The sequence below is a fragment of the Mustela nigripes genome, chromosome 4, assembly GCF_022355385.1.
Source record: "Mustela nigripes isolate SB6536 chromosome 4, MUSNIG.SB6536, whole genome shotgun sequence".
In the NCBI taxonomy this organism is placed as follows: domain Eukaryota; kingdom Metazoa; phylum Chordata; class Mammalia; order Carnivora; family Mustelidae; genus Mustela; species Mustela nigripes.
In genome coordinates this window covers 167961345-167987043 of record NC_081560.1, presented here as the reverse complement: position 1 = coordinate 167987043, position 25699 = coordinate 167961345, and the positions used below count along the sequence as shown (strand labels likewise).

Sequence of the window (25699 nt, the reverse complement as noted above, 5' to 3'; positions counted from 1 at the left end):
AACTCACCTCCAGGGGAAGTCATTTCCACCAGAAAACCTGACCTATGCTTTTCCATCCCCATCCTTGCATAGAGAAGAGAAGGTAACTGCTTTCTCACTATTCTGGCGAAAGGGAGGTGATGTTTTCCAGATGCCATTATGGGCAGCACCAAGCCATCTACTGTGAATCCCAGAAAAGCCAAATGGCCCAGAGGCTCCATTCCTAAGGCACTTTCCAGTCCCCACACACGTCATAGTCTCTCACACCTCCTGACTGTGGCCCACGCTGCTGCTTGGTGGGGAACAGTCCCCCCCACCCCAATTCTCCCCCAACAACCCCTTCAACCATAAGATCTGGGTCTAGGTCAAATGGCCCAGATCCTCTCTAAACGCTTCCTTCTAAGAAGGAGCCCTTCGTCCCTCTCTCATCCCTCTCCTCCACTATGGTGGGACCATCTTGAGGGCGAGGACCAGACCTACTCATACTGACTATGGGGCTGGATCATATGCCCTGGGATCTGCAGTAGACCTAGGCCAAGGTGAACGGTGGGACCAATGCCAAGATCCTTGTGTCCTGCAAATCTTCTGCTCTTCCAAAATAAAAACTGACTTTAAAAAGTTTCAGTGACTCTAGTGACTAATGTTATGGACAAGGTCCCTTAATAAGATGAGAGAGAAGCAGTGTGGTCAAATAAGAAGGCCTGGGACTTGAGAGACCCAAACGCTGGCTCTGAGCAGACAGTTTATCCTCCCAAAGCTCCAATGTGCTCCTCTGTAGAAACAGGGAAGGGCGGATGTTGGGGCCCAAAGTCCAGCTCTGATGTTCTAGCTCACTGAAATGGGACGTGGCATTTTCACACCCTGAAGCAGGAGTACGGTCGGCTTCAAGCGTGATTCCTCAAGGTGTGTCACTGCCCTCCTAGGTTGAAATTGTCCCTTTCTGCCTCCGTTAACCAACCCCCCTCTCCTGTTCACTGCTCACTGTGCATTCCCGGCTGGGGAGGGATGACAACACCCCATGAAGGTCAGCCTGTAGAACCAATGGGACACCTGTCTCGTCCAGCTAGCCCTGTTTATGCATGGTCCCCCAAAGGCAGTCTGCCTCTCCTCTTGCAACCACCTCTGAGCCTCCCTTTGGCCAGGGTCTCCTCCCCCAGCCCCAGCTCCCAGGCACCAGCCCGGTTTCTCCTGGGCCCTCCCCCAGCCAAGCTAATCCCATTATTTTGCAAACGCAACTCTGTGTACCTGTATATTCTGTCATTCTCCTTGTCCCTGACAAATGCCTGATATCAAAATTACCTTCAGAAATGTGTTAAGTCGGGCAGCACACACATCCAGAGGCCTGGGGAAGGTAAGAAGGCTGGAGATTGGTGGAGATGGTCTTCACTACTGTGCATCAGAAAAATAAAAGGAGAAAAGAGGGGTGGGGGGGTGCCAGGGTGAAGAAGGAACCACTGGTTCATTCAGCAGCAGCAGGCATGTGTTCAAAGTCTATCCTGGTTGCTCAGCAACCAAGAAAAAGCATTTCAGAGAGCAAGGGGCTAATTGGATAAATGAATTAATTAGACATTTCCGGAGTCAGGCCGTAAATGACAACAGGCGTGGGTGGCCAGTTTTTTGATAGCTGAAGTGTCTTCCTCTCCCTACCTGAGCTTTCCGTCCAGCAAATCTGGGGAACCAGGGGAGAGTAGGAGCGAGGTGACAGTGTGTCAGAGATGCTGTCCCTGGGGGGGCAGGAGATGGGGTCTCTTTCAACACTAACCTTTGATGGGGTTTGCCCTGCAGGGTAGGGAGGGCCGAAAAAAAGGAGTAAATCCCAACTCTGGCAGCCTGAAGGTATCTTAACAACCTCTTTCCCACATCATCCCGTGGGGTTTCCCTTTGCTGTATTTAAAGCAGGCAGGTTCCCATGAAAGCCCATAGACGTTAGTTGTGGGGAGCTTGCGTGGGAAATAAGATGTTTTGTTGATGATTGTTTTTTTCCCCTTGCTCTGCTTTGCTTCCTCCTGTTGGCTTCCTTTAATTACAGCAGAACCCCACTGGTTGTTCTAATGATGGAGAGGGCCCTGAGACTGTGCAGAGCTCTTGGTGGAGAGCAGGGAGCAGGCCCGAGGCACTGCTGGTGGGAAGGGAGGAGGCAGAGGCGGGGGAAGGGGAACCAGCAGCTCCCAGAGCCCCGGTCTCTGGTCTCGGAGAAGGAGAGACAGCCACGCGGGCTTCTCATTTTGCTGTGCCTGAAACATTTCCCCGGGAGCCTCCAGGCAAGCTGCCACGCCTCTCTGGGCCTTTGTTTTCCCTCCCACCAAGGAGGAGGATGGGTTTTGTGGCCGAATGAGAAGGACTGATGCCACCGCTAATTGCATCTCGCCCTTGCTCAAAATCACTAAGGGCTGCCTATTGCCAACAAAAATAAAGCCAAAAAAGCCAGGAGGACGTGCCATGCCTCCATAATCTAACCTCACCCTATCCCTCTCTCTCCTGGGTCCCACACACACCATGTTACTTTTTACCTCTGAGTCTGTATTCCTCCTGCTCCTGACCTAGAAACACCAGAACTTAAGAAGAAATGCTCAGCTTACAGAAGAACAGGATGGTCTAACTGGGGAAAGGTTTAGGAGTTGGAAATGCATCTTGGCCCTGGTGGGATCCATCACTGAACCTAAGGGTCCTGAGGCCTGGCCTTCCTTGCTGGGAGCAGGCAGAGAAGGGGACTAAAGCAAGGCTCTCTGGGCCCAGCTGTAAGCAGTCCAGGCCCATGCAGGAATTGTGGCTAAGGTCACTCAGAAGCTGTGTGACCTGGGCTAGGAATGTAACCCCTCTGTGCCTTTATTTCCTCATCCTTACGAGGTGGCTCATAATAGTAGAACCTCCGAAAGGTGAGGATTAAATGCAATTCTGAGTGCAAGGCTCACAAGTCAGCATTCGGCACACAGTCGGAATACACTAGATGTTGCCAGTGATTTTTATAAAGTTATATCATTCTAGAATGAAATAGAAGTGCCTCCCTACCCCTCCACCCAGCCATTTGCTGTGGTTCTCTCAGTCCATCCTGTACCCAAACTCAACCACCCCTTCCTTTCTATGTCGATACTATAGCAGACTCAGTGGGCTGTCCTTGTCAAAAGGCACATTCTTCTACTTCATTACCTACCCTGTAGCTTCTTGGCTGCGTGACCCTGGCGATCTGTGCAACCTCTCTCCATCATGGTTTCCTCATCTGTAAGGGACCAGGACAACAGTGGCCCCAACTCATCGTTCACTGGCACAGGGAAAGGAGACGGCACTTACGAAGCACCCAAGACAGACACCTGGCACACAGTAGGTCCTTGGTAATTGTTACATCGCCTCCCCAAAGGCTTTGCTTTGGGTGCCGGTATTGGTTTAACATTTTCCTCTGCCTCTATTTACATGTCCTTATCCTAGGTTTAAAGTTCCCAGAAGACCAGATCAAAGCTGAATTGTTCTCTGTTCACAGTGCAGGAGCGCAATTCGGAATTTGCTCACAGTGGCTTCTGAACTGTTGCAGGATGATATACATTATTTGTAAACACATCAAAGTGCCCAAACCACATTGCTCATCATCATTCACTACTTCTAATGACAAAGATAGTAAAGAATACAGGCGGTAACAGCTCAACTACGGAGTGTGTTTGTTTCCAATCTCAGCTGTAAAGAAACAGGACTCCCATAAAAAAGGCTTCGCTGAGACAAAGTCCCAAGAACAAGACTGCACTGGACACAGGGGTCAGGCTGTCAGTGATTTCGCATAATGCACCTGTGCCAAGAATAAGCTGGGGGTAGAAGAAGGCACAGACCTCTGGAAGTCAGAACTGTGATGATTTTCATAAATAAAGAACATGGCAAATGAGGGGGGTGGAGAAGGCGATAGTACCCATCTCTCAGCCCCGAATATTACAAGCCTTCTTCTCGTCCCCAGCAACATGGGCCCCTGTGGTGGAGGAAAAGAGAAGAAGGCAGAATCAAGGAATGAACTAGAAGCCCCCATACCTGCTCAGATATTGACAACGAGAATTCAGACCAATTCTCGTTGGTCTGGAAGTCAAGGGTCCATATGTATAGAGCTTCTGTCTGGGCAGTGAGAGAGCTCGGCGAGTGAATAATGGCGAAGGGAGCTCAGCAATGCTGCTTCAAAATGGTTTAAATGGCAATTGTTATATTCCAATATATTTTTAAATATATAAGATTTGAGGAGGGGGAGGGGAAATAGTAGATCTCTCCCCAGTTCCCTGCCTCCTTAACCAAAGAAAACACAGTATTAGAAGCATGTGACCAAGGGGCGCCTGGGTGGCTCAGTCGGTCGAGCATCTTCCTTTGGCTCAGATCATCATCTCAGGGTCCTGGGACCCAGCCCTGCTTCAGGCTCCCTGATCAGCGGGGAGTCTGCTCCTCTCTATCCCTCTTCCTCTGCTGCCCCTGCCCCCACTAGCTCATGCTTTCTCTGTCCACTCTCTCTCTGAAATAAATAAATAACATCTTAAAAAAAAAAAAAAAAAAAAAGGGCAGCAGGTGACCAGCAGAGAGATGAAAGGCAGCCTCCGGTCTGAGCCATCCCCCTCAGCTCCTAGTAGTGTTCTGAGGCTCAGGGGTGTCAGAAAGGAAACAAGTAGACTCCCTCCCCTGAGGGAGTCCCAGCCCTGAAGGTGAAAAAGTTAGACAAATAGTACAGGCTAAGATTTCAGGAGTCCCTATCCCTAGAACGCCTTCTGGGTATACCAAAGGAAAAGAAGTCAGTATCTCAAAGAGAGACTGCACTCCTGTGTTCGTCGCAGCATTATGTACGATATCTACGATATAAAGCCAACCTAAGTGTCCGTCAGAGGATGACTAGATAAAGGAAATGTGGTATGTATGTATGTATGTATGTATATGTGTGTATATATATATAATGAAATATTGTTCAGTCTTAAAGGAAATCCTGGCATTGGTGAGAATGTGGGTGAACCTGGAGGCCACGATGTTAAGTAAAATAAGGCAGGCGCAGAAAGAAATCCTGTGTGATCTCACTTACATGCAGAAGCTCAAAAAGTCAAGCTCCTAGAAGCAGAGAGTAAAAAGGGGGCTGCCAGGGGCTAGAAGGTAGGAGAAACTGAGAGAGCTTGGTCAGAGAGTACAAAGTTTCAATTATACAGGATGAATAAGTTCTGGGTATCTAATGCACAGCATTGTGGCTATAGTTAATAATACCATATTACATACTTGAAATCTGCTAAGAGAATAGATCTGAAACATTCTCACCACCAACAAAAAAAAAAAAAAAAACTGTAACTCTACAAGGTGATGATACATTAGCTTGATTTTGCTGATCATTTCACAATGTATACAGATGTCAAAATACCACGTTGTATACCTTAAATACATGCAATTTTTATTCTTCGATTATACCTCAGTAAAGCTGGGAAAAGGTCTAATAGAACACAAAGGCCTCAGGAAAGGGAACTGAAGCAGCGCAGGACTGATGTTAGAATATTTTCCCAGTGCGGAGAGAAGGAAGACTGGATGGCACTGGGCAGAGGGGAGGAAAAGAACAGGGAAGGGGACCTGAACACACTTCCCTGGTCCCTTTCTTTTCCTATTTCACTTGAGGCAAATGCTGGACCAGCCCCAGGGCCTGAGAGCATACATGGTCTCTGGGGTGTTTCAGATGTCCTTCTGTCTCTGGAAATTCCATCCTCTGCCCAAGGGCTTATCTCTGGGGGTCCCTGCTTGACTTGCCATAAATTCACAAGAAACAACAGGTCCTACCCAGCTCACGAGGGATTCAGGATGGACTTGTTAGAAGCAAGATAAACTCTCAGTTTAAAAAAAAAAAAAAATTGAAACCTATTTTCAGGAAACCACGATAGTAACTTAAACCAAGGACAGGAGCCCCATATGACACAGAACCACAACCAAAATGTAGATACAAGTCCTTTTGTCCCTTCTTCTGAGTCACCTGCGGATCTTTGAAGATGGTCATCCTCACCTCTCACCATCCCCACTCCTTTTGGGGGACATCTAAATGGGGCTGGATCTGCGCTGTCTGAGACAAAAGAAAGAAGGGCCAGTTGGTAAGTCTTAGCTCCTCCCCCTGGCCATGACAGGCTTTTCTCCTGGGACACCCTGGGGAAGGGCAATTGGCAGGGTTGAAAAGTGCAACTTCCCTCTCCCCTTCACACACACACTCACGGTGGCCAAAATGGTTCTCAGGAGGAGACCAACTATGAGGTAGACCACGTTAATCTTCAGGACCTCTTACCATCTAAAAACCACCTTCCAGTACCCTCCACCACAGGGCAGGAACTGTGCCAAGCCTTTCGAGTTCACTAATCCCTCATAATACCAGTATAAAATAGGGATTATAATCCCAGGTTTATAAAGGAGAGAAGCTGGTTGCAGAAAAGTAACCTGCCCAGGTGCCTGGGTGGCTCAGTGGGTTAAACCTCTGCCTTCTTCTCAGGTCATGATCTCAGGGTCCTGGGATCAAGCCCCGCATCGGGCTGTCTGCTTGGCAGGGAGCCTGCTTTTTCCTCTCTCTCTCTCTCTCTCTCTACCTGCCTCTCTGCCTACTTGTGATTTCTCTCTGTCAAATAAATTTTAAAAATCTTTAAAAAAAAAAAAAAGTAACCTGCCCAACATGACAGAGCCAATGAGAGGTGGCGTGAGGTCTACTTCACCCAAACACTACTATGCTATCTAGAGCACCCCTTCCCCTGGGTCTCCCCAAAGTCACCGAATGTGTTTGTTCTGCTCAAGGCTCCCTTCTGGGAGAAAGAGCCCTAAACTGTACTGAGAACTTCATGGAGAATAGAAAAGCCTCAGGGTGCTGTAGGAAGAGCACTGGATGAGGAGTCAGAGAGATGGACATGGGTGTGAGTGCTTCTACCATCTTGGTGAATCTGATCACTCCGCACCTTCACTTGGTCATGCTTTCCATATCTGGAAAAGGAAGTGGTCAGATCATTATTTGTTCCTTCCAGCTTTCAAATATTGTCTCTCAAATCCTGGTATTTTAAGAGGATCTTGCAGAGGATAATGTTTAACCCAAAGGAATGACTCTGCATTGTGCAGTTTCTAGCAAAAACAAAAACAAAAATCAAGCAGAGACTATTTCCTGCTGTCCCTCTGAAATCAGGCCACAAGTACAGGCAACTTCTCCTATGATCTAATAACAAAGGCATTCCCTTAAATATGTCTGGAAATGGAGAGTATATAAACACCCTTTCAAATATGATTGCATTTTGTTCCTGCACCTATGAAACAGATAAGGAAACTTGAGTCTGGGTTATTGACTGACTTGGGCCATTATAAAAAGCTGGGAGATGGTGATGTGAAGGCTGGTCTTCCAACATCAATACAATCACAACCAAAGGGATACTCCTATAAGTGCCTCATGCTTGGATCTGGAGTCCTACCGCAGCAGAAGTCCATCCACACACCTAAGCGATCACCATCAGCATCGTTACCGTTATCATCCACAATGATCTTGCTGGAGAATATAACAGACAGTAAGTAATAGTGGCTGAAACAATTAATAAAGGAGGCTAGTGCTGTTTCCACACTTGCATCCAAACCCCTGCCAACTCCGCCCACAAGAAAGATCAGCCCTGCTTGGAGACGTGCACACATCCACATGTGCATACACATGGCCTCCTGGCTCTCTCCTCTCCTTGTCTCAACTCCTGAAAAGGTGCACTGGCGAGTCCTTCCTTTCCAGGCATGGCCCTTTCAGCATCCCTCAGTCTGGTACTGCTGACAGGTTTGGCTAGGGCCAGAGACCAACAGGAAACCACAGGCTTTCTCCACTGCCTGCCTACTTTCAGTTATGGGGTGTGACAATGGTGTTTCACACCATGTAATCAACCCTGCCCTTCCAACTCTGTTTCTTAAAAAATTCATAAGCATACCAAGAAAGAGAAGAAAACACAAAACAGAACCAGAGGGGGAAAAGGCAATCGTGAAATGAATTTGACTGCAGAAGCTTATGTTCCTGTAGGCATAGTAGATATTAATAATTCAACAAAATATTACAGTAATTACTATACTTTGCAAAATCACAACAGTGCACTTTAGCACAACTCCTACCAATCTCCCTGCAACTGCAATTAATAAATAAAACACAATTCCCTTTATTAAATTTGTTGTTTAAAAGCTAAATATTTTATCAGAACTAATATAGTTTAAATAATCAGTCAAGACCGAGAAAAATCCCCAGCCCCTAGTTTCTCCCCACTTGAAGTGAAATCCCATCTTCACAGCTAGAACAGAAACTGACTTCAGCCAACAAGAAGATACTAAGTGTTGTGGCTGGAAGGTCCCTGTTGAGGGATCTGAGAACCCCTGGGCTCCGACGCTCTGCTGGAATCGGAGCAGGCTGCTGGAAAGAGAGAGAAGGGAGAAAGGGGGAAGATTAATTCTTTTGGACCATGACCTCTGACCTACCTCATGCAGCTGTGGGAAAAGCCATGAATTATAAAGAGAGGTGAGGGGCAGGAAACCACTGCAGACACACCTAAGTATAGCCCTGAGCATGTATGAGGCTAATGACCTTGAAATATAGGTGATACTTGATACTCTAGTATACCTTGATACTCTAGTTATGTTTGCACAAATTTGCTCCATCCGATCTATCAAGTTCTGATGATTTCACCTGCTGTATCAGTTACCTTTTGCAGCACAAATGCTACAAAACAAACCACTCAAATCTCAACAGCTTATTCTCCCAAGAATCACTTATGCTCGTAACTGTATAGGCAGCTGGAGGTTGGCAGACACAGCTAGGCCTGGCTGGGCAGTTCTGTGGCTCTTGGCTAGGCTGGGCTCATGTAGGCAAGGCTTGGCTGGGTGTGACTGTATAGGACTTGTCACGTTCTTCTCCCAGGACCCGCAGACTAACCTGGGCACGTTTCCTCATGGCTACTGCAGAGGCACGAGGGAGCAGGTAGACACATGAGGCCTCTTGCTAGCTAAGCTGGGAACTGGCCCTTCTTCCATTGACCAAAGCAAGTCACAAGGCCAAACCCAAAGTTAGGAGGCGGAGAAGGAAGGCCCCACCCCCAGAGAAAGGGCGTTCCCAGGGCCCAGTACAAAAGGAATTATAAGGAGGAGTGAAGAATTCTATAGAGAAACCAACAATACAATCAACTCCACCTGCTAAATACTTCTTCGGTTGGCTTCCCCTCACCCACCTCCATGGCAACCATGCTAGCCATCACCCTCTCTAACTATAGCGACAGTCTGGTCTCCTTTTCCCTGTCTAATCCCTAGGGTGATCAGAGTAGTTTTATTTAAAGCAAATTTAATGATATGACTCTTCTACTTTAAACCCTCCCAATGGGCTTACCTCCTTGTTCTTGGGCTCTAGAATAAATTCCTTCTCCTGGACCCATCCCCATACCTGCCTGTCTAGCTGCTTCTCTCTCCAGCCCGCAAATCCTGTACCCCAGCCACAATATCCTTCTCTCTGTCTCTTTTATATACCTTCTTCCCTCGTGTCCCAGAAGCTGTGTGCCCAGAACATTCTCCCCTCTCCTCTTCACCTAATTAACCCAGTGCATTTTTGAGATCCCAGCTCATCTGCTTCTGCCTCTCTGTCCTCTCCAAGTTAAATGTGCCTAGTGTAATCCTTTATAATATCATGAACCTCTCCCTCCAAGCACTGATCACCCGTTATATACCCAGAGCCCAGCAGCACCTGGCACACAGCTCCACAAATACTTGTTGAATTCTGATGATCATTTTAAAAATCTATCTTATATTTTTAAAATGAAAAGTGGCCAACACTACTCTTTGGGGGCTGAGTTTTATATTAAAGGTATTCAGACAATAAGTGTCTATGGCACATTGCTCTGTAGTATTCCATCCCCCAAACCTTGTTGCTGATTCTGGATAAATCTGATTGTAATGCATCAGGTCTCCTTAAAGGTTGTGCATCACTAACCTGAACAAAGCCACAGGTGGCCCATGCTAGACACCTCCTTTCCCTACCCTCATCCATCCTGAGTGGGAGAGGGACACATATAATCTAAAATTAGCAAATGATATAAAACCAGCAAGTAATCTAAGTCCTTCAACGATCCAACAGAAGTTTTTTTGACCCTAGATTTCTATGTCTAGATAAACCATCAAACCAGTGTGAGAGCCAAATACATTGTTGACATGTCAAGAATGAGGAAACAAACAAACAAACAAACTAAGGCTCAAGCACTTGGTGGCCATACAATTTATCATCCAAGCCAGGATCTTCTGAGAATTAAAAGAAATCATTATATCTGTATCAGGACACAGGAATAAGCCAGGACATTACTGTACCCTGTCTACAAAAAGAAAGTGAAAAGGAAAATCAGACCCCAAGAAAAGAGGAATGGAGCCCAAGAAACAGAAGCAACTAACACAGGAGTAGAACAAATAGAAAAAAGTAAATGGCAACAGGAAGGCAGACTGAGAAAGAAATCAGTACAAATTAGAACATCCAGTAATACAACTAAGATGCTGGAATATCTTAGCACAATGGTAAAGAAGCAGATGTCTCTTCTGTCTAGGAGGAAGATAAAACAATTAGAAATGCAAGACAAAAACAAAGAGCTATATGACAAAGTTATGGCCCAAACTACTCATGTGGCAGAATCCTGAGCAACTGTCAGAACATAAAATCATCTTCCTGATCTCAGAGCTCGGGACGCGTCTCATCACGTCACACAGATCTGGTTGTGAGGACTGTCAACCAGGCTATTTGACTGTTTTGTCAATAATCAAACAAGCATAATATTCTCAATATTCTCCATATTTTATTGGTTTTCATTCACTGTGGTCTAGATTATATCTGATGCATTTCCTAAGCATCTTACACTGTTCTCTTTTCTCTAACATTCTCCCAGTAGGGGTTTCCCACACTCAAGACTACATGCTTTTTGGGGGGTCCAGTCTGCATCACCAGATATTAGAGCAGATGCTCCCCAGATACTTCAGATTATCGGAAAGGAATAAGACTGAGCAATCAATCCAGGTCAAGTCCTGGAACAAATGTTTTTTTAAACATTCAAATGACACTCCCATCTGAGAATTTTATTATATCAGATGTGACTTGAAATAAATTGTACGTCATGCCTGGAATAAGAAGCCTGAGGTTTTTCACACCATGGTATGTGTACTAATGGAAGTGGATCACTTCTGCTGGGAAAAGGCAAAACAAGGTGGTTGGTGCACATGGTCTCAAATCTGTTGTGGGAAGATGTCTGGCTGCTTAGTAAAGGAGAGGTAAGGTGAACTAACACCTTGAATGCATATCACCCCTGTTCATATTGCTTTGAGAAGTGTTCTTTTTCAAGTGCTTCCAGGTGCCTTATGTCATTATTTAATGGTGACATAAAGAGAGCAAGTAGGATTGTCCCCATTTCGCACGTAAAGAAATAATTGACCTAATATCACATCTACCTTGTGCTGAGATGGGCCTGCCTCAATTTATGCAATTTATCCATTTTATAGATAAAGAATCAGGATCCCAGAAAATTCAATGCCTTAATTAGCATCACACTATGCAAAGAAAGAAATGAATGAATGAATGCATGCTCACCTGCCTGGGTAAGACCAAATTTGCGCACCCTTGAAAGAAACATTTTCCGGTATTTTTATCATCATTCTAGACTCTTTCCTTACTAATGCACCCATTTAAAAAAAAAAAAAAAAAAACAGGGTGCCTGGGTGGCTCAGTGGGTTAAAGCCTCTGTCTTCAGCTCAGGCATGATCTCAGGGTCCTGGGATCAAGTCCCGCTTCCCCCCACCCTGCCTACCTCTCTGATTACATGTGATCTTCGTCTGTCAAATAAATAAATAAAATCTTAAAAACACACACACAATTTTTATTCATAGACATATACTGAAGAGTCCTTATTCCCTTACACTTAAGAAATGGTGACCTGGCTGAAGACAATTAGTGTACATCAGAAACCCAAATCTAGGGGTCTCAGCTCCAAGGCAACAGTCTTCCCAGCATATTATGATGCCCCTCATTGATGAGATCTTAGAAAGGAACATAATAAAGGCAAGCTCAGCTGCTCCCTGCCCAAATCCTGACCATATCTTAGAAAAAGAAGAATTGCGCCCATTCCCAGGCAGGACATCATCTGCCAAGATGATGGTAGAGGAAGCCTCTGTGTATTATGAAGACCCCACACAGGTTCTGCGGTAACATGAGGCTCCTCATCCTTGAGAAATGACAGGGAACACTAATTTGGAGATGTCATCCCCTCCTCAGAGTCCCAGCACCATGTTCCTGCCATTCAGTATAATTCAAGTGTGGGCCCCTTTCCTCTGGTAGGGGCCAACTCAAAAGGAGGACCCTCACAGAAATAGGGTGAATGATTTCATCTCCCTCCCCACATCCAATACATACCATGGGAGAGCCCTGGGCAGGCTTTTAGAAGAGTCTGAGGGAAATTCTTGGCTTGGTGTGATGGTTAAATTTATGTGTCTATTTGACTAAGCAGTGGGGTACCCAGATATTTGGCCAAACATGACTCGGTGCACCTGTGAGGGTGTTTCTAGAAGAGATTAATATTTGAATCAGTAGACTGAGTAAAGCCCATTGCCCTCCCAATGGGAGTGCCCTCGTCCAAGCCATGAGGGATTGATTAGAATAAAAAGGCTAAGTGATAAATAATTCTTTCTCTCTGCTTGACTATCTTCAAACTGGGACACTGGTCTTCTGCCCTCAAACTCAGACTCAGACTGGAACTACAACATCAACTCTCCTGGGTCTCCCACTTCCCACCTATAGTTAGGACTACTTGGCTCCCGTTATAGTGTGTGATAATTCCTTATAGCAAGTTTTTTTACCTACATATACATCATATCCTATTGCTACATATCCTATACACACACACACACACACACACACACACACACACACACACACACATATCCTATTGCTTGTCTTTCTCTAGAAAGCCCACACTAACACACTTGGAAATAACCATGGTATCTTCATTTCCATTCCTCTAGAAACACACCCTGAAACGAAGACTTGAATTCAAGGAGGTTTTCTGGGATGTGACCCCAAGAAATACTGTTGGGGGGTAGGGACATGGGAAGGTAGCTCATAATGCAAATAAGTTACCACAGTAGGCAAGTGGGGCTGAATCCCAGTGGAAAACAAGTCTCAGATTTACTCCACCTCGAAGTGTAAGGGAGTTGGGTGTTTATCCAACTTCCCCTGGTTTTGATAAGTGGCTGCTCTGTATCCCTTGATGGGAATAAATTCCCTGACACTGATCAAAGTGAGCTCCAGCAGGCAAACAGCCACTGGTACTGGTGGTTAGAAGTCAGGCCAGCATGCAGATAAACACCGCGTGCCAAAGGGATACAGGCAGGGAACCAACAGATTTGCTGCAAATGGACAGACACTCAACTTACCCCACTTCCTGCCTAGGCAAATCATAAGAACATTCTTAACGAACATAATAGCCTACAATACTAGACCCTTTATATGCACTGTCTCTAAGCTTACCAACAATCCAATAGTTCACCATTATCCCAACTTAACAGCCAGTGAAACTGAGGCTCGGAGATCTGTTCAAAGTCACTGTTGCTTGGGGGACCTTCTCATAACCCAAAAGACATTTCAGGGTCATGATTAATCTTCCAGTCAAAAATTTGCTTTCGAGTATAAGTATCACTGACAGGAACAGTGATATGCGCCACTCTTTTGCCTCTCAAAATAGTTTCCTCTACCTACCACCACCCTGGAAAACACATTTCTCTGCATCTCCAGTTTTCTGGTTCTGAGACTCTTACTGTAACAAGTCCCTCCACTACATGTAATCACATTCAGATATGGTGCCTTCAGCTACTTTTCGAGCCCTGAAAAATGTTCAACTCAGTAATTGTTCTCCGTCTCCCACTGAGAACAGATCTGAGAAAGAAAAAGTTCATTTCTGAGGCAGCAGTGTAATCCTTAACCTGACTCTAACCATCTGGAAGAGAAAGTGCCGACCTCACCAGAGACGCCAAGAAGACCTGGGCACTACCGAATCAGGCACGTGGGATCTGAGCCCTGGGGAGAGAGAACGGAGACGGCCAGGGGTGCAGGTCCTAGGCCTGGGGAGCAGCAAGAAGAGGCCTCCCCACCCCTTCAAGACACTCATTCTTTACCCAGGCAGCTTTAAGTGTTTAAGAAAGTATTTATTCCGTTCAACTCAGTAGGCTTCTACTGACTGAAGCAGCCTGTGCACATCACGCAGGCACAGGAAGCAAAGGGACCCAGAGGGAGAAAATGCACAGAGACAGGGGAACCAAGCCTGAGCACCACTTCCTGCTGAATATAATTCTAGAGTCTTCACTGGGTCAGGGATGGGTCGAATGACTGCAGAATGGGCGTATTTGAACAAAACACCCATTTCCTTGTTTTCTGCGGGGAGCGGCTGAATGATCAACCGCCCAGGACTGAAATGCCCTGTGGTTGATCAACACGCATCTATGGGTCAGCAAACACCCCCTCCCACAATGCACCTGCAGGACGCCGTTTCTCCTCTTCTCTCCTTTGGGACAATTCCTTGTGCTGCATTGTTTTTTATTATTTCGTCCTATTTATTTTCACTTCTTTCCCAGGGCAACACTCCCTCTAGTGTCTGTGGAGGGATCTCGGGTTCCAGTCTTGGTACCTAGGGTGCAGGCGGGAAGAGAATTCGAGCCTGATCTTGATGAGTAGAAATCACAAGATAACTAGTGGCTTGGTCAGTGTGATATTTCTGGGAAGGAAGCTGCAGATATTCTGCAGATAGTTCTGATCATGGCTAGTCCCACTTTACACCAGGCATGAAGCAGAGAGAGCCAGGAGATCAAGAGGAGGAGCAAAGCTGAAACACTGAGGTCTATCCTATGGTTTCCATGTAGATGAGTCTTTGGCCCTGCGGGCTCTATTTGCCACCCAGCCCGCCAGCAGCCCACGGTTCTCCTACTTTCCTGAAGCTACACATCTCACTTGCTTCCTTCAAGAAGTCTTCCAAGGTTGGCTGTGAGGCCTAATTAGGGATGCCCAAGCCAAGAGAGGCTACTCTTCACCTGTCTGGGCACCTTCCTTAACCCTTCAATGAAATCCCGCCCTAAATGGCCAAGAAATAAGCTATTCATTAGTGTGATTTTTAAAAAATTTTTTAATTTTTTTCATTGCTTTTCAGTGTACCAGAATTATTAGCGTGATCTTTAACCTTGTTCTAACTATGTGACTCTACTACAAATTCTGAAAATGAATTTCAAAGGCCCCAGTCATTCGCTTCTCTATCTCTTCCACTGTCTGTGTCAGCGCAACTCAGAGAGATATCACAGAGGCTCATTTGCCTGAGGACCCCAACGGGAGGTGCCTGAAGTGAGCATCTCCTGGAGGGTCTGGCCAAGGCTTTGCCACCGGCTCCCTGGAAAACCTAGAGCAGGAACCTCCTTCCTCCACTTCAATGTTTCCATCTGAAAAGGAAGGGAAAGCGGTTTCCCATATAAAAATAACAACCAAAGCAAACTGCCGAAATGGAGGGCTTACCACGGGCCTGACACCTCTTTTAAGCACTTTGCCATGTTCATGATCTCACTGCATCCTTCCAACAGCCCAATACAAGGGAGCCTATTAGGACCCATCCCTTTTTATAGATGAACAAACAGTGAAGAAAGAATAACAACTTGCCAGCTCTTCCACAGCTAGGAAGAGACAGAGGCAAAATTTGAACCCAGGCACCTGTTTCCAGAACCCATGCTGTTCTTTACTATGCGACTGCTCCCCCAAAGTTCTGAAGAAGATTGCATTTGTGAGAATACACTCCCCCAGTATGAATTCACACCCAGACCAAGTAACCCACAATGTGCAGCCTAAAAGGATCCTGGATTGCCCTATCTAGCTCTATTTCCAGTTTCCTTCCTTAACTGGGTTCTTATCCAGTTGGTGCCAAGCAACAGACCCCCCACGGAGCAGCGGGCAGTTCTGCTGGCCAACAGTCCTGTATGGTCAGCCCCACTGTGCTCCAAGTTCCTCTCATCTCAACCCCGTGGGGATGGTTTCCTCTGCTCCCCAGCAAGGAGTTAACAGCAGAAAGCTATTTGCGCAATCCTGAAGTTCTTAGACTCCATTACTTTTTCCAAATTTACTACAGCACATTTATTAGCGTACTCTAAAGAAAAGCATTTCCATAAATAATTAAACCCCAACTACACTGATCAAAATAAATGAGCAAAATGTGCCTGGTGATGCAACCAGGCTTGATTCACTCACTAACTCGAATAACGAGGTGACTCATAAGAGGCCCCCATTAACGACAGTTAGGAAGATACAACTTGTCCGACATTGAGGAGTTTGGTATTTATGGTGTACAGTGGACGGTGGGCGGGATGGATGTAGGACATGGTCAGGGAATCAGAGGGACACACCTAATCCTGGGCCTGTTTGGGTAGCCTCATATATATTTGTCCTTAGCCTCAGTCTATCCTACCTATAAAATGGGCAGCATCCTACCTCCCCTGAGCAAAAATGCATAAGTCCTCTTAGAAGAAAAATGGCTTGTAAGCCCCAGGAGAAAGGAGAAACCTGGGAGTGAGTAAGGGATAGCTATACAGAGAAAAGGAAGAGTAGAGTCCAGACGACAGGATGCCATGTTTCTGTCTGAGCCTCTCACCCCTCATCTCTATGCAGAAGGAGTTGATGAAGACAATTACCCATGTGCACCTCTATCCTTGACATTCTGTGAGTCTCAGTGCCGTAGTACCTCCCCCAGGGACCCTCTGTCCTCTGAGCTCATAGCCTGAAACGACGGCTTGACAACTAACTACACACCCCCCATGGTTTCTATCTTGGTGTCATGTGTTATTCAACTTTACTGAGAGCAATCTCCCATCCAAAGCATATTGGAAGGACCTTGAGGCAAATGCTGTCTGATCCTGGTTTGTCCGTCCCTCCACCGCACCCCTACCAGCCCCACATCGCCCAGAACACGGCCACACGCATAGGAAACACTCAGCGAATGGCTGAATATCTTCCGTAAGTCCATCTGATCTCCGACGTCCAAGAGGAAGCAGCCAGGATTACTGTCTAGTCCATATTTCTATCTTCTCACTTAGTGGCATAGAGATGCCTCCAGATCTTGGGCTACAATTTATATACGAAATAATCAACCAGGTATATAAACTCAATGCTGTTGAGAGACAGTGCCAGCCTGTCCTTTCCATGCAGCTAAGGCATTGCCTGGTTCCCTGAAGTCAGTTCAGCGAGTGTATACTGAGCCATGGGACAAGGCCTGTGCCACATGCCAGGAGGAGAAGAGCAGAACTCACACTGCGGGGTGGGGGAGGGGTGGTTGTAGTTATTTCATCCTCACCCCTCATCCCTCACCTCGAAAACACTTAACAAAATAATACGAAATTAAAATAAACAAGTACTCAACTGAATCATAATTCTGTGTGTGGTACAGTCTTTAAATTCTCCAATCAAGAAAAAGGGAAACAAATGCTCTTAAGGAAAGCTCTGTAGAGATACCGCATTTGAATCTAGAGCAGAGCTATGAAACACAGGGGCATCTCAATAGAGGAAGAAGGGCAATCCAAGTGGAGAAGACCTCATGGGCAAAGGCTCGTAGTCAGCGGAGCTTGGGACAATGAAGGCGCTCCCTTGGCTAGAGTGAAGGAACCCAACATGAAAGAGTCAGACAGAGAGGCAGAGAAGTAGACCCAGGACATACACAGTGAAGGGCCCTGAACGCCAGACTAAAGGACTTTGGATCTGAATCCAAGAAGGTGAAGGCACTGGAGCTGGAAAGTAGACATACTCCCTGAAAACGCCTGGTTACTGAAACTCTCAAGTGATGGAGAACCCAGGAATGAAATCACTGACATCCCAAGGGACAAGAACTTCTAATTCCTTAGTCACTTCTGCCCAAGAAGACTTGAGGCTGTCACTCTTCACCCACTTGGTGGAATAAGGCTGAGTCCTTCCTGCATGGGAGGCAGAGCCCTCTCATCTTCACTCACTGCGGGCAAAACCAGAGCACCATGCAGACCCTTCTCTCTGTCATCCCCCACACCAGCAGGTGAGCATGGCTTGTCAGCTTCCACCCACCCCCTCCCCCCATGCCGGTTCCTCCCACCCAAGGTGGCAGGCTGATGCTCACCTCCCATATTTCCAACTCCAACTCCATAAGACCCCTTTCCTCCCGAGCTTCCTGAAAAATGACCCTTCAACGTTTTCCTGCGATAAGGAAAGTCTCGAGCCTGCCCAGAGGCCAAAGAAAGCAGGAAATCAACAGGTGAGTCAAGCCACCAGCCCTCAGATGTACCTAGCCTTGGATGAACCCCTGACACAGACCCTCACTCAGCAGGTCTGGCTCTGTGCATCTCTCTGCTCCTTAAGGGGTGATTCAGGCCCCACCCATCATCCAGTTCCAAAACTCCCCAGTGACAATAAGAGATTTACAGAGCCCGAGGAAAAAGCAGTTCTCCCCTGTGCCCCCTGAACCTTCTAGCCACTGGAGCCACAACCTGCTCCCCCCCCCCCTTCTCTTAAATCCAACACAACTGAGGAAGCCACTTCCCAGCACTCCTTCTTTGCCAACTACGAAGCAAGTTCCAACCACTGCAACTCTGCAATCATTAAATCAGACCTCCCAATTAAGGAGTTTGCAAATTCTGCTCACCTTGGAAATCACCGCAGGATCTGAGAAGCAAATCACACCCTGTAACCCAGCCATCAGAAGAAAGGCAGAGCAGACAAATAGAGACAAATAGCCTGAGTCCAGACCCCTACTCGCCCCCCCCACCCCCAACCCCAGGCCAACAGTGACTGTTCTGTCCCAGCTCCATCCCAAAGGAGAGGCTCCCCTTGTAATATTAATTAAAAACAGATTCTTTTTGGCAAACCCCGGAAGAACAGTTTCAGTGGCAGACTTCTCTATTAAGCCTCTGCGAAGGCAAAATGCATTAAGATATTGTGACACGAGAACTGTGAACAGAGAGGATGAAGGCAAGACAATGCAGCCAAAAGCCATTTGAAAAATCTGTTTGAGAGCCACAATTAGCTGCTCCAGTGAGTGAAATACAATTAATCTGATCAAAGCTGTCACTATTTTGCACATTAGGAGTAAATATTTTAGAACACAGTCCAGCTGAATTAGTTAAAGGTATGAAATCCCGCCTGGGAACATCTGTGTGCTCTACCTCCTGGAGTGCTAGGAGTGGGGGATCCGGAGGGGACCGGGGAATCATCAGCATTCCCTGCTTCTCTTCACCAAGGTGCATTGTTGGGCACATTAATTGAAAAGTATCTGGCAAGTCATTCCTACCAGACACACACTGCAGGGGTAGAAGCCTGCAAATCGCGCTCCACTGCCAGTGAGCTGCTGGCAAGAAAGGGGGGTGAACGAGGGAGACATCAGCATTCTCAGCTCAGCACCAGGAAGGGGGATCCCCCGCCAGGGTTACTCCAAGCAGGAGGGGGCACGGAGAAGTGGACTGTCGCCTTCACAACTTTCCAGTCTCCAGAGCCATGCTTTGCCAATTCACAGAGCAAACAGAAGGCATTCTCCTTCATTGGAAGGAGAAGGGCAGAATGAGGTTTCTTTTTTCTGTTTCCTTGCAAGCCCTGGGGATGGAACTCCCTCTGGGTGTTTGTGAAACACTCTCTTGCCCCTTAATCACCAGGAGCCCAGCTGGAGACTGCCAGAGAGAGGGTGGCAAATGTCCCTCTAGAGTAGAGGCTCCAAGCCCAAGTCCCCTCACATCTCCCCAGAACCCCTGGCAGGGCAGTAAGGGTCAGAGAGGGATCCAGTCTCCAGCAACTTCTTGACAGCTCATGGCTCAAGCCTTCTGTGCACTTCCTTTTTTGCTCCCAAGCTATCTGACCACAGTCCTTGAACCAAAGTGAATCCATGACTACAGCCTTGGACAAGGATTTCCCTCTGCCCCCTGATATCCCTGGGCACACCTGGACAAATGGAGCAGACCATGTCCAGCTCCACATGCCTGGCACCAAAATGTCAGAGTGGACTTTGATTTCAGTTATATGGACTGACTGAAAACCCTCCCCCAGTGGGAATTCAAGTCAAGGATGAGGTCCACCAAAGGCACTTGGAAGGAGGCCAGGAAACCCCAGTATGTTCACAATTAAACTGGTAGCCTTCCCAGAAAAGGACATGTTTAGTACTTTGAAAGTCAGAAGAGAAGAGGGAATTCTCTTTTCATGCCAAAAGAGCCTAGTGCCAGGACATCTCCCTCCACTTTGAAACCAATGATGAAGGAAGCTTCCAGAAAGTTCATCATCCCCCTCGCTGCTCACCCTGGCTTTTATTTACAGCATCTTCTTTCGTTGTCTTCAGGAAAGGGGGATGGGGAATAAAACCAACCTAGTAATGTTGCAGACACTGGTTTCCCCGTTCTTCCCACAGGGTATTTCCTTAAAAATCTCTCAAAGACAGAACCACATGAACATGTTTCCCCCTCTTCCCTCAAAGCAACACAGACCTGATCCTCAATGAAGCCTTTCCTGCTGATACTGTCTGTACAGTATGGTCCCAGGAGGTAGTGCCTCTCCCCCAGAAAGGAAGGACAGGACAACAAGATGGGGTCCCTGTACCCAACGTGTGTTGCCTTGTCCTTTGCTTGAACAGTTAAGACTGGCCAAGAACACAACCAGTAAGCATCCTGAGAGCTGTTCCTGGATTGCCCAAATCTCACTGCTGCCCCTAAGGGCTCCAAGGCCAACAGGTCCATCCCCACCCCCAGGAGCTTCTGCCCCTCTTTCAACTACAAGCTATTTCCCCTGGTTGGGTGGCTGGGACTAGACTTGTCCCCTCACTTCCTCTGCTGCACATCTGCCTGGAAGATGACCAGAGAAGGTCATGCACATGTTACTGTTTGCAAAAAGGATCCTCTCTAAAGTGCCATCGACAAGTCAACATACGAAAAAATGATCCATAAAATTAAAGCACAGACAGAAGAAAACTCTTTAGGCGGAGTGAATTTATATTGTCCAAATGTGACAGTAATAAAGTCATAGATACGTGAGGACAGCACCTCCTCCTCCTAGACATAGATTCACTTCCACACATTCTCCTCATCCTTCTTGCCCAGTGTGAACGTGAACACACACACACACACACACACAATTCCTCATTATCAAACTAAAACTTAGTTGAGATTCACACCACCTGCTGTCAGAGAATTCCCTCTCCCTCTCTCCTCTGGGGACTTGCAAGTCTTCAATCACCCATCCCTGCCAGGGCACGCCATACCCACCCCCTCCCCCTGCCCAGAGTTGTGCGCTCCGAAGCCATGGAGGTCTTCGCTGGAGGCAGATGACGCCAGCCACCGCACAGCTGGGGAGCCAGACCGCACACATCCTTCCACCCCGGCCTCTGTACCCTGCCTGGGCTGCCCGCTCCGTCCTGTGTGTCATTAAGAACCAGGAAATCTGCATGAGCAGCGCCGACGTCTACGCTCTGCGGACTCGTGGCTTTCCTGTTATCCACTCCTTACCCCTGTGACACCCCCAGGCCCTTTTAAAATAAGGCTAGAATTTTCCAGGGAAATCTTTAATGCCAGTCATAAGAGAAACACAAAGGGGAGGGGCGGTGCTTTCCGATCAAATGAGTTCCCCAAAGCTGCCTATAGACATCCATCACCCTCCAGACTCTGCCCAGCGCCGGGTTCTGATTTGATCCGGAGAGCCAGAGAAGCGGAAAGGATTTTTGCAAGACAGGCTGAAAGTGGGGGCCGTGGACTGGAGGGGAGTGGGGGCAGATCGCGGGAGGCCGCCCCCCACCGCCACCTCCGCCAGAGATCGCGTTACCAGCCGTTTCTTGGCGTGGCTGCACGGCGTTGGGGCCCGGCGGGAGGCTGGCTTTGCCCGCTGCAGTAGCTGCCCGGGCCGCCGGTGCTCCGAGCCCCACGCCCGGCCGCCAATGCGCCGGGGCCGCCGGAGTGGACTCAAGGGCGCCACCTGTCGGTACAGCTGCTCTCAGGGGAACCCGGCCGCAGAGAGAGAGCGGGTGGAGAGGTGCGCAGAAAGCACTGGGACCCAACTCCTCTCCGGGAGCAGTTTGTGCTGCGGGACGCAGCAGCCGCAGCAGCCGAGGCGAGTTGTTTTTTGTTTTTGTTTTTGCTCAGAGACTTAGGTGTGCTTGTGCATGCGTAAGGGTGAGGGGTGAAGAATGGGCGGTGAATTTCACTTCACGCTTTAAACTTTTTTTTTTTTTTTAACTGCCTCTTTCCAAGCTTTCCAAGCAGCTGCCTGGGTTTCGAAGGGGGCTCAGCTGACCTGAAGGCCCGCGCTCGGGCGGACTAGGCGCAGCCTCCCCCCGGGCTGGGAGAAAGCGCGCCTGGAGCAGAAAGCAGCGACCGTAAGGCCGGCAGGAGTCTGGGTGTCCGAACGGCCTCCAGCTCCTGGGTTCCCTTTCGCTTGAGTGGAGGGCAGAAGGGGGGAAGCTTGGCGGTCGCAGGAATCCGTCAGTTCGCCAATTCAGGCCGCGTCCTCACCCACGAATCCAAGCTCCCGACCGGAAAACTGACTCCCCGAGCCGAGTACCAGGGAAAGGGACCACAGATCCCTCCCCTGCTCATCTTTAAAACACGTCCCCTCTCCCTTCCGGGCGGCCCCAAATCTAGGGTCTCCAGCAAACAAACGTACACTCCATCTTACAACAAACTCCACTAACCTGTTGGGGGCGTGGGGGAAGCCGGATGAATCTGTTCTCTCTACAAGTCAGGGCGCCCCCGCCTCTGCCTCGACCCTCGAGCAACTATCTGTCCCCGGTTCCCGCCCTCCATTCTGCCCTGCTGTCAGGAGACACACAGATCCGCCGCGGGGCGGGTACTCACGCTGCTGTTGTGTCCCGACCAGTGCACCATGGCTTGATTGTGGGCCGAGTCCCCGGTCAGCGCGAACGAGGTGCTGGGCAGCCGGAGCTCTTCGGCCGCCGCCCCCCCGGCCCGCGGCGCCTTCACCTCCTCCCGGAGACCCTTGGCCACAGGGCGGCTTCCTTTGGAACCATCGGCCAAGGCAGTGGCTCGGGCGTCCCCACGTTCCAGGCCACTGGGGGGTTGCTCCCGGCGACTTCTCCTCGCGCCGCCAGGCTTGCCCGGAGCCGGGGCGCCTGGTCCCCACCGCTTGCCTACCGGCGATGGTCCCCCGGCTTCTCCCTGCTTCTTTCCAACGCTGCCGCTGCCGCCGCCTGGCTGGGGCAGAGGCTCTGGTCCGGGCCGGCGCCCCAGTGCGGCGCCTCTCCGCGCCGTCACCAGCTCCTCGGGCCACTGGCTTACCACTGCCCGCGGGAAGAGAGGAAGAAGCGCCGGCGGCCGCGAAGCCGGGGCCGCGGGGCGCCCAGGACCGCCCGTCGCGCCCCAAGTGATCTCGGCGCCGGCCAGGACCCACGTCGACAGGAGCAGGAGCCCCGTCCGGGCGAGAGGCGCCCCGGGCCAGCCTGCGGGGCGCTCTGTGCGCGCTGCCTCCATCCCGCTGCGGCTGCCGCGGCTCGGGCTGCCGAGAGTGTGGCGCCCGCCGAGGTGCGGGTCCGGAGCGGGGGGTGTGCGCGCGCCGGCGAGCCAGCGAGCGAGTGTGTGTCGGGGGGAGTGGGGAGGGGGCGGCCGGGAAGGAGGTGGCTCGGGCTGGCGCGCCTCGCGGGTCCTCTCCACTCTTCCCTCCACGCTCTCGATCGCTCGCTCTCTCTTCCGAAAAAGGGTGATTCCAACACCCGGGAAAAATTAATAAATGCCCCCTCGGTGCTTTTTCCCCCTTAAAACAAGACCCCCCAAATCTTCCTCACCGAGCTCCTCCAGAAATTTTGTTAAAAGGAGTGTTCAAAGGTAATGAGAAAAATCCTCTTTTAAAACATGAAAATCAAGCCGGATCCAGGAGGAGGGGCTGGCGACGGACCCCAATCCAGAGTCTCTCCGAAATCCAGCCTCCAACCTGCTCCCGCCGAAGAGTTGGGAGCCGCTTCTGGCCGCGTTTGGGGGTTTACTCTTCGGGCCTGTTGTGGGGAACGGGAGATGGCGTGCAGGGGCGGGGGGTCTCGAGGGAGGAGGAGGAGGAGTAAAGTGTTTTCAGCGCCAACTGTTCGGGTTCCGAAGGCGAGGGGGAGACCAGAGCCTTCGCGTGAGGAGGCAGCGCGCGGAAGCCGAGCGCGGGATGGACCCGGGACTCCGCTGGCTGCTCCCGGGCCCGCCCCCCCCCCGCCGTGCCCCCGCCCCTCAGCCCCTCACGGCTTGCGCCTCCGCCCGGTGCGGGGGCGCGGGGACTGCGTGCGTGCGCGTGCGTGCGCGCAGGCGGGAGAGGGTGAAGCCAGGGGTGCGCCAGGGGCTGGCGGGCGGGCGAGCGGGAGGGCGCCGCAGGGTGGGGGCACCTGGCAGAGCCCGGGGCTGGTTCGGTGTGCGGGGGCGCGCGGCTCCGTGCGTGCGCGTTTGCACGCGTATGTGTGCGTGTTAGTGTGAGCCACGGGGCGTGGGGCAGGGAGGGGTCCGCTCGGGCCGTGGGCGCGCGCCGATCACGCACGGGCTGTGTTTGCATTTCCTGAGCCTGCGAGTCCTCCGAAAGGCAATATTGAGAAGGCAGAGCCCCCTCCTCCAGGCGCTCCGCGTACCCATGCTCCCCCACCACCGGCGGATGGAACCTGGTTATTCCTTAAGCCTCCTGCAGGGCGAGGAGAGAGCAAAGGGAGGCGCCGGCAGCAGGGTCAGGGGTTTGCCAGCTCTCCCCCGATCCACGGCTCTCCTTCCTGGGACCCTTGGTAGGAGGTTAGGAAAAGCAGTGGCGATCGGTTGTTCCCACTGCGGGGGCGGAATCCAGCTCCCATCTTCTAGCTTGGGACTGAGGTCGTGCCCTCACTCTTCCTAGATTCATTTCTGAGCGGGCTCAGTTGTTCCTTCAAAGCGTTGACTGCCAGTGAGAGGACCCCCGGCGCAGCGCGGGTTTATCAGCGCTCCCCACCCACGCCGTACCAGAAGCGCAGCCTGGGCGCAATCTGGGCGAGGACCCTTGGAGCCCTGTAGGAAAAGGGAGACTTCGGAGAGATGAAAGTTAAACTCGAGGACGAGGAGATGTGGTTTGCAGGCCCCCGGCGCGTAGTGCCGCCCGCCGCCTCCGAGAAGTTCCCGTGATTTCTTGGCGGTTGGAAAGGCGAGAAGCGCGGAGCTGGAGAAGGGGTTCTTAAGAAACGAGGATAGGGAAAGGGGGCTTGGAGAGCGTGAGTTCCGAAACCCCTTCCTCTCCTCCTCGGGATTAGAGAAAGAGTTCTTTTGCGGGTGACGGTTAAAGCATAGCCAGAGGGAGGGAAACGCGGAAAGAGTGGAGAGGAGAAAGGCTAGGCGAAGCTAAGAAGGGAACGGAGGCGAAGAGAAAAAAGGGAAAGGGAGAAGAAAGGAAACATTAGATGGAGGAGGGAAGGCGAGATATTGGGCCAAGAGAAAGGCGAGAGAAAAGAGACGAAAATGCGCCAGGGGAGGGCCAGGAGGGATGGAGGAGGCCGAGGCGGCCTGGAAATCCGAGCCGGTTCCCCGGGAGCCCCGAACCTGGCGAACAGGCTTTTCCAACCGGAGCTCAATTCGGAAATTGGGAACCGAGGAGGCTGGGCCAGAGAACCAAGCCGGAGACAGCCCAGAGTGAGGCGAGTCTTGGAGTCCGGGTTTCCAAAGACCTCTGGCGGCGGAACGCCCCCAAGAAAAGTTGTGGCACCAAAGGCTGAAGTGGGCGCGGGCATCGGGCGCT

The 25699-nt window shown here is 49.8% G+C and overlaps 1 protein-coding gene across 2 annotated transcripts in view; it reads right to left on the bottom strand.

The window, feature by feature from the left end:
• SORCS3 (sortilin related VPS10 domain containing receptor 3) overlaps positions 1-24149 on the bottom strand; it is a 586552-nt gene extending 562403 nt beyond the window's left edge. For both annotated transcript variants that reach the window (XM_059398521.1, XM_059398522.1), the window contains exon 1: positions 22816-24149. In XM_059398521.1, coding sequence (XP_059254504.1) covers positions 22816-23448 — 633 coding nt within the window. In that variant the 5' untranslated portion in view covers positions 23449-24149. The remainder of the gene's footprint in view (positions 1-22815) is intronic.
• Between the last annotated feature and the right edge of the window lie 1550 nt (positions 24150-25699).